At 49.7% G+C, this 12,555-nt stretch overlaps 1 protein-coding gene across 1 annotated transcript in view; it reads right to left on the bottom strand.

Annotated features, from left to right (window-relative positions):
• The window catches only part of WDR7 (WD repeat domain 7), a gene marked incomplete at both ends in the record, with an annotated part of 28,305 nt that extends 16,159 nt beyond the window's left edge, over positions 1-12,146 (bottom strand). The window contains 10 exons of the mRNA XM_009077981.1: positions 3,202-3,315; positions 4,934-5,057; positions 5,508-5,626; positions 6,607-6,690; positions 8,217-8,305; positions 8,449-9,218; positions 9,849-10,063; positions 10,388-10,583; positions 11,164-11,384; positions 11,898-12,146. Of these exons, the coding sequence (XP_009076229.1) occupies positions 3,202-3,315; positions 4,934-5,057; positions 5,508-5,626; positions 6,607-6,690; positions 8,217-8,305; positions 8,449-9,218; positions 9,849-10,063; positions 10,388-10,583; positions 11,164-11,384; positions 11,898-12,146 (2,181 nt within the window). The remainder of the gene's footprint in view (positions 1-3,201; positions 3,316-4,933; positions 5,058-5,507; positions 5,627-6,606; positions 6,691-8,216; positions 8,306-8,448; positions 9,219-9,848; positions 10,064-10,387; positions 10,584-11,163; positions 11,385-11,897) is intronic.
• Between the last annotated feature and the right edge of the window lie 409 nt (positions 12,147-12,555).

The following is a 12,555-nucleotide window of genomic DNA, read 5'->3' as shown; positions in this document are numbered from 1 at the left end:
TGCTGCCTTCCCATTGATTTCCAATAAGAAGAGCATCCCAAAATTTGCAAATGAACTCTGATTTAAATTGGTTTCACCCTTAGCTTCCTTGGAATAAAATGATCACGATTCAGAATGGGAGATCCAGGTTTGGGCTGGTCTTACTCGAGGCTTCCCTCTATCCAGAGTGGTCTGGAATTCAGCAAGGAATTGCTTATTAATTAATTATTCATCCCTATTAACAGCTTATTGAATGTTTACATTTATCTGGCTTTGGTTCTGTGCCAATTACTTATTTCCAATACAATCTCTGCTCCGGAACATCTGGAATTCCACACTGTGCCTAGTTTGATAGGGTTATTTAAATGCTGGGAGGTGTCAGGCACTAGAAAGGAGAATTCCATGTCTTTAACCTCAGGTACAAAAAAGGGCTTTTTCCACACAAAATGAGTATTTTTGCAGGCATTCCAATCTGTGGCAGTTCACCGGAATTTTCTGCTGTGCTATACCTTTTACGAGGGAATATTTCACTGTGTGCAGCATCTGGGAGCACAAAATGGGAGAGGATGCTGCAGCCTCTTCCAGGGAAGCAGAGACAAAATGGATCCCGTGCTGCTCAGCTGGGGAGGAGCAGGCACCTGTTCTCAGGCCCTCAGAGCACTGAGTCAGGGCACCAAAACTTCCCTTGTCAGAAGGGACAGTTAAGCCATGAGAATCTAAATTCTGTGCAGAGCTGGTTATTGCTGATATAAACTCAATATAAAGAGTCTTCAGAACGATGCTGAAATAAATCTGATTTAAACTTTAGCAGACTTGACTTTTTAATGGGATCACCTCAATCAGGCAGTGGTGACCAAGACTGAACTCGTTTCTCTGCTTCACCAGGGAGAAGTGTGGACAATGAGCCTGTGGTGAGCAGGAGGAGGAGGAGCAGGAGGGAGGACTGAGCTGTGCCCTCAGAGCCCGTGGGAAGCAGCAGCCCATGGCACAATCCCACCCTGAGCAGGGCACAGCCTCCCCCACGCTCTGTTTGGCTTTCAGTCAATTAAGCTTTAAGCTGTCAGCAAACAAGACTTTTAAGTTCCTTTTGCCTCCCCACAAATCAAGCTGAAGGTTGGCAAAGGGCAGGCTCGCGCCCGCACGAGCAAAGGCTCTTTAATTGCCTCTCAATAGCTATTACATGCTGCAATTGGCCTATTGAAGCACAGCTCAGCTATTTATTTATCAAAGGGATCAGCTATTTATTTATCAGAGTGCAAAGCCTGGGAACAGAACGAGCTGGGTGAGCTTTAATCAGCTTCTCTCCTGCCTAACTAAGGAGGGGAAATTTCATTTTGGGCATATGAAAACTGCTGTTGAAATGATCACTTTAACCCAGTGGTGCTACAGCCAGAAAGCAAGTTCCAACACAACAAGGCATGGCTAGTTTGTGGTTTAATCCTCCATGAGATTTTTCATGCATAGGAATGGTATTTCAGAGCTCCAAAGTTGTTTGCATGGAAAGCTATAAACAACTCAGCAAAACCTCCTGACAAAAACTGAGGAAATACCATTTCTAAAGTGTTTTAATGGAACTAACCGATTTCTCCCTTATTAACTAACCACAGGGAGATGTTTTCAAACCTGCATAGTCCAACCAATTGTGCACTTGTTAAATGACACAAGACTTGGCCTAGGAATTCTCCTTCCCTTCTCATCCCACTCCTGCAGGACAGTCTGAGGAAATCCTCAGCACCTGCTGCAGGGACAAGTCGGGAGCACATTCCTGCCACACACTTGGACATCACTCCTCTATTATTAGATCCCAAAAAGGAAAATCCAGGGAGGAAGAGGCTTGGGAAGCTCTGGCTGCAATGCCAGCAGTGTTTGAGTGAAGGAAACTCTCCCACTGGAGCATTCCTCATGCCCCTGAGACAAGAGGGAGAAAATCAAGGGCTAAGTGTTTTTAAGATAAGGAGAAGCGACTTTTCCCAAGTTAATAGGATTTTCCCAGAGTTCCACACCCCTGGCATGGGCAGCGACACCTTCCACTAGCCCAGGCTGCCCTGAGCTGTCCTGAACACCTCAGGGACGTGGCAGCCACAGTCTCTGGGCAGACCACGGTTCCCAGCTCTGCCCCAGGCTCCTCCCTCAATCCCTCCCGGGCTCCAGAGTGGCTCTCTTGAGTGAGGGAGCCCTGCCCAGGCCGACAGATGCTGCTCACACAGATGTCAGGCCCACAGCCCCTGGAGGAGCTGAACAGGGCTTACTGGGAGACATCTGCTTGCCTGGCAGATGCCACAGCTTGCAAACACAGGCAGCTTTGCTGCAAACCCCCTTCCACCCAGTGATACTCCCTGCAAACAGAAACAGGAGCAGGATTTTCCCTGAAATTTCATGCTTCCTCACTTGCAAACTGGAGGAACCTAAATTCTCTGTTGAGTCAGTACAAAATCACGTATTGGATACTTTCTCACATTCAGAATTCCTGTTGGTACCTGCAAAAACTCCCTTAGAATTCACTTCTCCAGGTCCACCTGTGTCCCTGCACTCCCATTCCATCTGCAACTGCAAGGACAGAGCTGTCCCAGGGAGAGTCACTGTGTTTCCCCCATTAGCATCTGAAAGGGATGAAGTTTGGCTGACAACCCCTCACTTTTGGGGAGCTCCACACAATAGTGAGATGGTGGAAGGGCTCCAAGGAGTGATTAAACACACATTAAAGGCTTTTCTCATCTCTCCCCGGTGGGTTTGGGAACACAAAACTCCGTGTGATGGGGCTTTAGGTTGTGCTCAGGGCCAGCGTAACCTACTTAAAGGCAACCCAGCATTTTTTTTAGGAATTTTGTCCCAGGCCCAGCTCTTTTGGCACCCTCATTGTGCTGAACAGTGGGCCACTGGCTTCGCTGCTGGGGCTGCCAGATGGTGCCATTTGTTGTGGCCTCCACTCCACCCCAAATTTTCCAGGGCTGGTAATGGGAGGACGCACTGGGCAGCAGCACCTGCTGCTCCCTGCTCAAAGGGCTCCAGCTCAGCAGCAGGAAGGGAGAGAAACCCCCGAAGTACTCCCAAAGCTCCAGTTGTTATTAAAAGCTAACACTTCACACTGTGGCCAAACTTGCAGTTTGCTGAAATATTTGCTTCTGAAGTATTTTACTTCTGTGAGTAAAAAGTTGTAACAACACACAGAAAAATAATAACTCAAAACACATTAAAATAGAGAAATATTGTCTTAACACTCACCTGCCGTGATGTCATCATCAACCAGGTCATGCTCTTCCTCCTGGACTTTGGCTTCTGTCCCCGAGGTATCTGGGCTGGCAGTTGCAGTCTGGATGGCTTCTGTGGTCACTCCAGCTGAGGGAAACAACCCAACACCCCCAAAATCAGGGACTTGGGCAAAGAGCTCACTGCAGCATCTCAGCTTCATGGAACACACTCAAATATTGCCTTGCTCTGTGATGTCCAGCCTAGTGCAAGACTTCAATCTCATCTAGAAGTAGCTAAGTGCGGTATTTATTTGGCTTTCCAGGGATAACATGGATTATTCCCCATCTCTCAGAGTGTTCCAGGCCAGGCTGGATGGGGCCTGGAGCAACCCAGGCTAACAGAATGTGTCCCTGCCCATGGCAGGGGTGGAACTGGATGATCCCTGAGGATCCAGCCCAAACCATTCCATGTCTCCATGGAGCACTTTACAGGGAGACACAATTCAAGGACATCTCTCAAACGCCTTTAACTCTGTGCTGCCACAGCTCAGATCTGCACTTACAGCCCATCCAGACCTGCCCTGAAGGAGGTGAGATGTGGAGATGGGAGGCAGAGGGGTGTGCTGTGGGTTTGGGGCAGGAGGGAGCTGTGTGCAGCCCTGCACCCTGCCTGCCACCAGTGCAGCCCATCGATCGATCGCAGCTCCTGCCGCTCCAGCACACAAAGGTCGGGGCAGATAACCTCTGGCTCTCCATTAAAGCCACAGAAGCCACTTCTCCAGCTGCAGCAACACCAGCTATTCCAACTACATCTGTGCTCACACGTGTGCCCTCAGGGTTTGGGGGGTCCTGCTGCCCCAAAACGAGGCCAAGAGCAGTTTAGCTAAGCATTGACACTGGCACAGAAAAATGTGCAGATAAGTAAAGCACAGGACAAACACATGAGCCAAAGAAATCCCTCTCAGAAGGGAATTTCATTCGCAGAACCTGTTTGATACTGATTTGGGTCTGCTGGACCCCAAAACCTGCTGATTTTTGCCCCAGTATCACTGTTTATCCATTTGTTATCAATAATTTATGCCCCAGTATCAAACTACAAAACTGGGAGGAACTGAAAAATCAAAGGAACATTTCTTTATCTTCCCCATTTCTTCTCCTCACCTTTCTAGCAGCACACTAGACTTTCCACAGGTCTGTTACAGCCTTTCTGTCCACCCTACATCATTCTCATCCCCTGCAATTCCTCACACTTTCTGTCCTTAATTCAAAGAGTTTTCAGCACTTGATAGCGAAGCCTTAAATCCAATTTGCTAGTCATGACCTGCTGGAAAGTTTTCAGCCCAACTGACCTCAGAGTAATTAAAATACATCCTAACATCCCTGGAATTTATGCATTCCATTTAGATTTAATGAGGTGATTACACACTCCAAAATTGGTATTTAATAGGGATCTTTGAAGAGAAACCACATTACTCAGTGGGGAAAAAAGCTCATTTTAAGCAAGATGAGCAGCCAGAGCTTAAAGAAATGTTTTCACTCAGGAAGATATCCATTTTTACTGGCCTCTTGCCTGAAAACTCCAGACCTGGAGGCTGCTGAGGCTTGGCCACTCACGACCAGGGACAACCTTGGCAGGAGCCACTCCAGTGCCAACAAGATAGACTGAAGTGGCCAGGACTGGATTGACTATTTCCAACTGTGGGTTCAAAATCCCTTTTTCCCCTCATTTCTCTGGAGCCCGAGTGTTCTTCCCCAGCACTGCTTACGTGAGATGACACTGTCCATGTACTGGGGCAGGTAGGGAGCCCAGGCGTCGATGGTTTCCTTGCGACCAGCCTGCTCGATCCTCCTCAGCTCTGCCAGCAGCAGGGCCTGGGCAGCCTCTCTCACCTGCACAGCGAGGGCAGGGACACCAGAACCAAACATCAGGCACCACACACACAGCCAGAGCAACAGGCCTCGAGAGCCACTCCCTATCCAATGTATGTGCAGCATCCGGAAGGCAAAAAATTAAGCATGGATTCCATGGATACTAGGAAGAGATTTTTTACAGAGAGAGTGATCAGGCATTGGAATGTCCTGCCCAGGAAGTGGTGGATTCACCACCCCTGGAGGTTTTTAGCCTAAGATTGGATGTGGCACTTAGTGCCATGGTCTAGTGACCATGGTAGGGTTAGACTCGATAATCTTGGAGCTCTCTTCCAATCTAGTTGATTCTACGATTCTATGTCCATTTATGGTATAAAATATTAAACACGAATAGGTTTACACATATCTACACATCTTGTTTCAGGGGAGTGTGCCCAGCAGAAGATGCCCAGGAGATGAGGCTGCACTCACCTCCAGGCACCGATCCTGCCAGCGCCGTGCCAGCATCTCCAGCAGGGGAGGGCGGAACTTCTCCAGCCCCAGCAGGTCTGGGAGCATCACGCAGTGCATGGCAGCCAGCTGGGTCCAGCCTGGGAAAACAGCAGGAAAGGGATGGGAAGGGCACAGACTGAAGCATCCCAAGTTCCAGTAAATTTATCCTAATATCTCATGCTCTGCAGGGAGCAGTGACACAAATAACCTGCAGTAAACTCGGCAGATGAACTGTCCCTATAAGGATTACATGGAATTTTCTGTCCTGATTTAAGTTATCCAAACATATCCAAGCACAGTTTGCCTGCTCCCCTTGTTTTTTCCACCTAACTCTTACTTCAGCACACTTACTTCAGGGGAATTCCTACTGCAGGTCTGCACTATGTGTAGTTAGAACCAGCAGAGAGAAACATGTGGCTCAAACTAGCCTGTGTGTAAAAATGCTTGTGAAACACTCCCTGGACAAGAGTCATGAAATATTAAGTTCTACATTGGTTTCAGAACGTCTTCAGGTGAGCATATAGATCTGTTTTGCCATTCTCACCAGTCCTGAGCACAAAAATCTAAGTGCTCTCACTGATCAAATTCTTCCTGGTGCTAAAGGAACGATGATGACAATTTTCCTTCAGGAAAAACGAATTAAAAAGAGGAATTTCCAGTCTGGGAGATGTATGGGAACAGGAATTTACACCTTAGCATTAAAAGCTCTGATTCAAAGCAACTTGCCTAGAGAGCCATGAAAGGGTTTGGTTGTTGTCTCTGCACAAAGACAAGTTCCACAGTGCTCATAAATACTTACGAGACCCAACTCATATCCAGCACCAACCCCAACAAGTTCAAATGACCCCCAAATCTTCACAAACACCAAGAACAAGACTTAAATGGTGTGAAACTGATTTTTCTTGGCTCATTGGAAGAGGAGCTTGTTAATAACAACAGCAAACCCGATCCCAAGTACCCCAAAACCCTCTCTCTGGCAAGGGAAAATTCCTACGTAAATCAAATGAAAGCCATAACAATGACAAAGGGTTTTAGTCAAAACAAAAGATAAATAGATAGAAAAATGAGGCAGGAATACCTTCATTGACTAAGAAACAGGAATGTAAAGGAGGAGCAGTGTCAGAGTGCCCAGCTTCAGTGCTAGGAGCAGCAGCAGGAGCAACTTGCAGAGGAAAGAAGAAGAAATAAAGAGATAAAAATAGAGGAGAGTGAGGAGAGCAGTGTCAGGAAACAGATTAGTACCACTGAGGAGTGAAAAACAGCAGGAAGCTGTGATAATTTCAACTTAATGAGAATATCCAACTCAAAAATAATATTGAACGTAATGAGAATATTCAACTTAAGGATAACATCCAACTTGATGAGAACATCTTGATGAGAACATTCAACTCAAAAAGAATTACATGTTTTCCAGGAAGTGAGAGGCAGAGGAACATGGAGACACCAACAGAAACTTGTATGGTTTGAACAGACAAAAAACTACCTGTTCACAAAGCTATTACAAACAGATCTTTGGACAGGAAGGTTTGGTTTGACTTCAGGGTCCACTATGAATTATGAAAGCAGGAGTTTTGCTGCTTCTCCTGCTTTTGCTACGCAAGTCAGTTGGCAACTTTTTTTTTCAAGTTTCAATTATGACAGAAAAATCAGTGAGGTAAGAGATTCCCCATGTGCTTTTACGTTCAGGGAAGGTAAAAGGAAATCGAATGCCCAGTGCTGCAGTACAGCCCCTGTTTGGGCTGGTAGGAGTCTCCTTGCTGACACAGCACCTCCAGGGAACTATGTCCCTGTGCTGTTAGCCATTCTCCCAACAACATTTCCATGGATTTGGAATTTGTAGTACTCATTACAAGCCCCTCTCTGACCTGGGCTGCCCCATCTGTCACTCCAAGCTGTCCCAGGATGAATTCCTGAGGGTTAGTTTGAATTTCAGCTCATTTCAAATGGGTCTCTGAGCAAACAGTGCTAAAGTGGTACCAAAGAAAGGCCTAGAATCCTAAAGGACACAAACCACACAGGGTGAGTCAAAGTGCAGTGCATAGTACAAGGTGTTACCCAAACCAGTACCTGTGACACTTTGCAAACTCTCATTTCTTGTACCTTGTAGGCCACCAAGCCCAGCCACCCAGTGTCAGCACTGCCCATGCCCCCAGGTGCCACATCCACCCCGTGAAGCCCTTTAGGATCACCATTTCTCCGTGTAAATGTGATTTCCAGGCAGTTCCAAGCATTATCCTGCTCCAATGCCTCATGACTTCAGCATTATGCCCTGAAAAGCTGTGCAGACCTTCTGGCCTGCACGGGCTGCACCCCGAGGTCGCCGTGGGGATTGGGAGGTCAGTGCCTGCCACTTCCTTCCTCGAGCCCCTCGGCCAGATGTCATGCACAAGCATCTTCCAGCTAATCCCTGCCTTTTGTTCCCTTGCAGAACAACAATGGGATCAAGCTCCCGAACGGATCGGCATTGTCTTGGGATGGGCTGTTTGCTTTGCAGACAGGAACTGCCTTTGTGCTGGGGGACATCTGCATCCCACCTCCTTCCAGACCTTCCACACCAAGGGCAGTGGCCAGGGCTGCCCCAAGCCCCTTCCAGGCCTCCTTGCACCAGGTGTACCAAAAGAGATGGACAATAAGGTGGGAACTTCAAGAGCTGAAACGACACCTCAGCCGGTTCCAGAGGATTCTTACCTTGTTTAATCTGTCCCTGGGCTGCATGACTGGGAATGGGAGGGGGTGGCTTCACTCTGGCCATCTCAGGGGTGCCTGGCCTGGGTGGCCTAAACAAAACATCCACGGAGAGACACGATCAGCTCCGTCACCGAAGCGTTTCAGAGCCATTTAACACACCACCCCTCTCCCCCCCCGTAAAAATAAAATGCTCAGTTCAAACGGTCTGCGGTCCCAGAGAGATGAGCTGTACCTGGTGGGACCTTTCTTCATGTGGTCCCCGATGAAGGTGGCGTTGGTCATGCTCATCAGCGTGTTGGCCAGCGAGATCACGGACAGGAGGTGCTGAGTGGTGACGGCACGCGACACGCCGTAGGTGCCCTTCCCCAGCCCCTCTGTGACGGACATCTTCCTCCCCAGCTCCACGCTGCCAGGGGCTGCTTTGCCCACGGGCTGGTTGTAGCCAGGGAGCATCAGGGACATGTGTCCTCCCCTGGACAGGAGGCCGAAGGAGACGGAGCAGTGCGGCTTCAGCATGCCGAGGCGCTCGAGGCAGAGCTCGTCCAGCACGGAGTTCAGGCCCCAGGCATGCAGGCAGGACATGAACAGCTTGGCTGTGTCCATGGTCAGGTTGTACTCCAGCAGAGTCAGTGGCTTAGACTTGCTGGAGCGATACTCAGGGTCTCCATCTTCCCTCCTCTGCCTCATCGCTTCCTCGTCCTCGTCCTCGTCGTCCAGCAGGTGCTCCTTGATGTTCTCTTTGATGGTCTCCTTGACCTGCTGGAAGAGCACGGCCGCTCGCTTGCCAGCCAGGAAGGAGCCTCCCTTGTCAGAGTCCCCAGAGGCTTTCTGCAGGTTCTCTGGAGACACCAGGGCAGTGTTGGGCCTGGAGGCCTCCTCGGTCAGCAGCTGGATAATCAGTGCCTCCACGTCGAAGAACAGCACGTGGATGTCTGGGTCTGTTAGGTTGGTCTTGATGGCTTGAACCATCAGGGAGTTATGGGAGTATTTTGGTAAGTTCCCCTGGAAGAAACCAGAGAACAAACGTCAGTTTCTACGGGGTTAATTTCTTCGTGCTTTGCCCAAGGTTAATTCAGAAATTAAGGAAGCTGTGGGCGATCCAAGGCTGGAAACTCGACATACAGAAACTCATCTTACAGACAATAAGGCTCCCCAGGTAATACAGGAGTTCACACTTCTTTCTCCTCTGCCTTTCCTGTCCTCTAACTCAGCCTTTACACCAGAATACACCCTTTCACTGTGGAAGTCTCCAAAATTTCCCTTCTCTCTGAGTTTTGATACCCATAAAAGCACAAAAGACAGGGATAAAGGAGGGAGAAGCTGGAGCAGAGCACTGCTGCACTCTGCTGGCCACAGCCCCTGCCTCAAGCTCTGCCAGGAGAGGTTTGGGTGGATACTGGGAAAATTCCTCCACGGAAAGGGCTGCCCAGCCCTGAGAGATGTTGAGGTGGTGGAGTCCCCAGCCCTGGAGGGACTCAAAAGCCACGTGGATGTGGCACTTGGAGATGTGGTTAGCGGTGGCCTCGGCTGCGCTGAGGGAGCGATTGGACTCGGTGATCTCAGAAGGCTTTTCCAGACTAAAGGGGAAGTGTCTCAGGTGCTGCACCGAGAGCCACCTGAGGCCCACCTGACCTTGTCCGAGGCCTCAGAGGCGAGCAGGTTGGTGGCCAGAGTCTGGAGCTTCTGGTGGGCCACGTTCTTGAGCGCGGCCAAGCTCCGGCGCGTCATGGCCTGCTTCAGGTTCACTGCTGGGTGGCTCAGCGAGTCCACGGCCGCTGGCACGGCCTCGTCACAGGCATTCAGGATCTCCACTGCTGTTATGCCCATCACACACCTGTCCAGGGCCCCTGCAAAGGTTGGGAGGGTCTGAGTCCCCAGCAGCAACCACTCACAACCCCAAATGTCACAGGGCGGAAATACCCCACGGCACTGGACACGACGTGGAAAACTTTTATCAGCTGGTTTGGAACTAATATTCGTGAAAGGATGGAGTTCTCCACGAAGCTTAAGACACCCACAAAGTGTTTGTGTACTGAGCAGAGTGGTGACTGCTTCGGGCAATACCTGGAGTGACTGTTTCCAAGTCCAAGAAGTGTCTGAGCTGTGCCCTCGGACGCAGAGCTGTCCCCAAACCGTGTGTGTGTGTGTGTGACAAACACCCTTGCACTCACCAGTGTCCATCTGCCAGACGTACACGGAGCCATCTGAGCACCCCACCACCAGGTAGTCATCAGAGGGCCTCCACTTGATGACCTGGATGGGGAAGAGGTGGCGGGAGGCCAGCATGATGCACTTCTTCTCCCTCAGGCTCAGCAGGCCCACGGAGTGGTCGCTGGCAACGGAGCACACGCAGTGCTGGACCCTTGCCTGATGGAAAGAGAGACACATCTTCACCCTGATGCAGAGGGTTTGTGGTCAAAAATCTTTTCTCCACTGCAGCAAGCAGAGTGACCACAAAGCTGCTTTATAAACCAGGCACCGAAATCCATGGTCAGACTCACTAAGGCCTCTAGAAACAACTGCCTGGCAGAAACCTCCTCTGATCCATCTTCCACTAAGGCCTCTAGAAACAACTGCCTGTTAGAAACTTCCTCTGATCCATCTTTGTGTACATCATAAAGAACAAACAGGAATTAAAACCCACTTTGCTCAACAAAACTAAGAGGAACCATGATTTTCAAGCATTTAATGAAATTTTGTTCATTCAATTCTACTTACCCGAGTTATGAGGCAAAATTGCCTTTAAAACCTATTTCAGTAGGTTTAATAAACCCTCTATTTTAAACCCCTAACCATGATGAGAACCAGCCCATGATTAGCAGAATAATTAAGCTCTCTTTAGCAAGAGCTGGGTGAGTGCTACACCTTCAGCACTCCACACTGCACTCCTATTCTCAAGGAGGTCTGAGGGGCTGGAAAGGTTCGGGACGCATCCCGTGAGACTCACGCTGCAGTTTTCCGGCGGGACTAGCAGCTGGGTGATTTCTCCCCCGTGGACACAGAAGATGTGTTTCATCTCTCCTGAGAAGATGTCCCAGATGATGACAGAGAAGTCCACACCCCCTGAGATCAGGTACCTCTGGTCATAGCGGGAGGACACCTGGTGAGGGTACAGCAAACAGGTGATCTTGTTCCGATGGCCGCGGAGCGTCCGGTGGGGTGGCCAACCTGGGGCAGGGCAGAGGGAGAGAGGAGAGGAAAAACACGTCAGATGGTCTTGACTAAGAACAGACTCACCACAGTTCTTATTCTCAGAGAACTCATCCTGGTTTTGCTATTCATCATCTCTTTCCACATTGAGAAAAAACTCATTCTGGCCTAAAGTCACCCAAATTAAACCAGCTCTGGTAAAGGCAACAGAGCAACCAAGAGCCTTGGCTGCACCTGACCAGCCCAGAGGTGCATTGACACACAAACGTTCACCTCTTCCTTAGTCACAATCAAACCCCAAAAGTCTGTTCTGCAACCGATCACAAAACTATTCAACACTTCACCCTTTGGGATCCATTACCCAGAGCCCAAATTTACAAGAGAGCCACGGAAAACTTGCCACACAGACCCAGGGAAGGGACCTCCCCCAGCCCTGCGACTCTCGCCACGCAACGGAGCAGCAGATTCACGAGACCTCTGCCTCTAACTCATCCCAGTGCTCACTGCCCACGCCCCTGAGGGGCTCCCCACCTCTCCTGAGCATGTGCTCCCCCTGCAGCAGCTGCACGATGGCTGTCTGCGTGGCAGGCACGATGATGATGCTGCCGTCCTCGCGGCCGCACACCAGGCGCCCGTGGGCCGGGATGTACACGCTGGCTGTCACCCTCAGGGGCTCCTGCACGTGGGGGACAGCGCTCAGCTGGTCTATAATCCCTGCAGGACGAGGGGTCAGCTTGTCAAAAGCTTCCTGGAGGGACACTGAGGTGGTAGCCTTCAAGCCTGTTAAAGAGAAGGGATAAAACAGCAGGGGTGAGGTGGGAGGAGGATCTGAGAACCTGCTCCAGGGAAAGGGATGGGACTGGGTGATCACCAAGGTCCCTTCCAGCCCCAACGATCCTGGGGTTCTACACTGGAAATAGTTTACTGTGGGAGAATTTCTGATTTCTAACAGACATGTGAGCAATCCAGCTTTGCTAGCAGGGCCTGAGCAAGCTGCAAGCTAAGCTGCAGCTGTGGTTGGAAGGAGAAAGAAGGTAGCAAGGTAAACAACTCCTGGGTGTGGGATGCAGAAGTTGAAGATAGTTGGGGTGGAGAAAAACGGTTAAGCATTTTATGATTGATCTGTTAATAACCAATTATATTGTGTGTAAGGCAGACTAGTAGTAGTGGTTAACCAATGATAAGTGGA

Source organism: Acanthisitta chloris, unplaced genomic scaffold, assembly GCF_000695815.1.
Source record: "Acanthisitta chloris isolate BGI_N310 unplaced genomic scaffold, ASM69581v1 scaffold16337, whole genome shotgun sequence".
NCBI classification, from domain to species: domain Eukaryota; kingdom Metazoa; phylum Chordata; class Aves; order Passeriformes; family Acanthisittidae; genus Acanthisitta; species Acanthisitta chloris.
The sequence above is the reverse complement of the archived record's forward strand: the minus strand, read 5'-3'. Positions and strand labels throughout refer to the sequence as shown.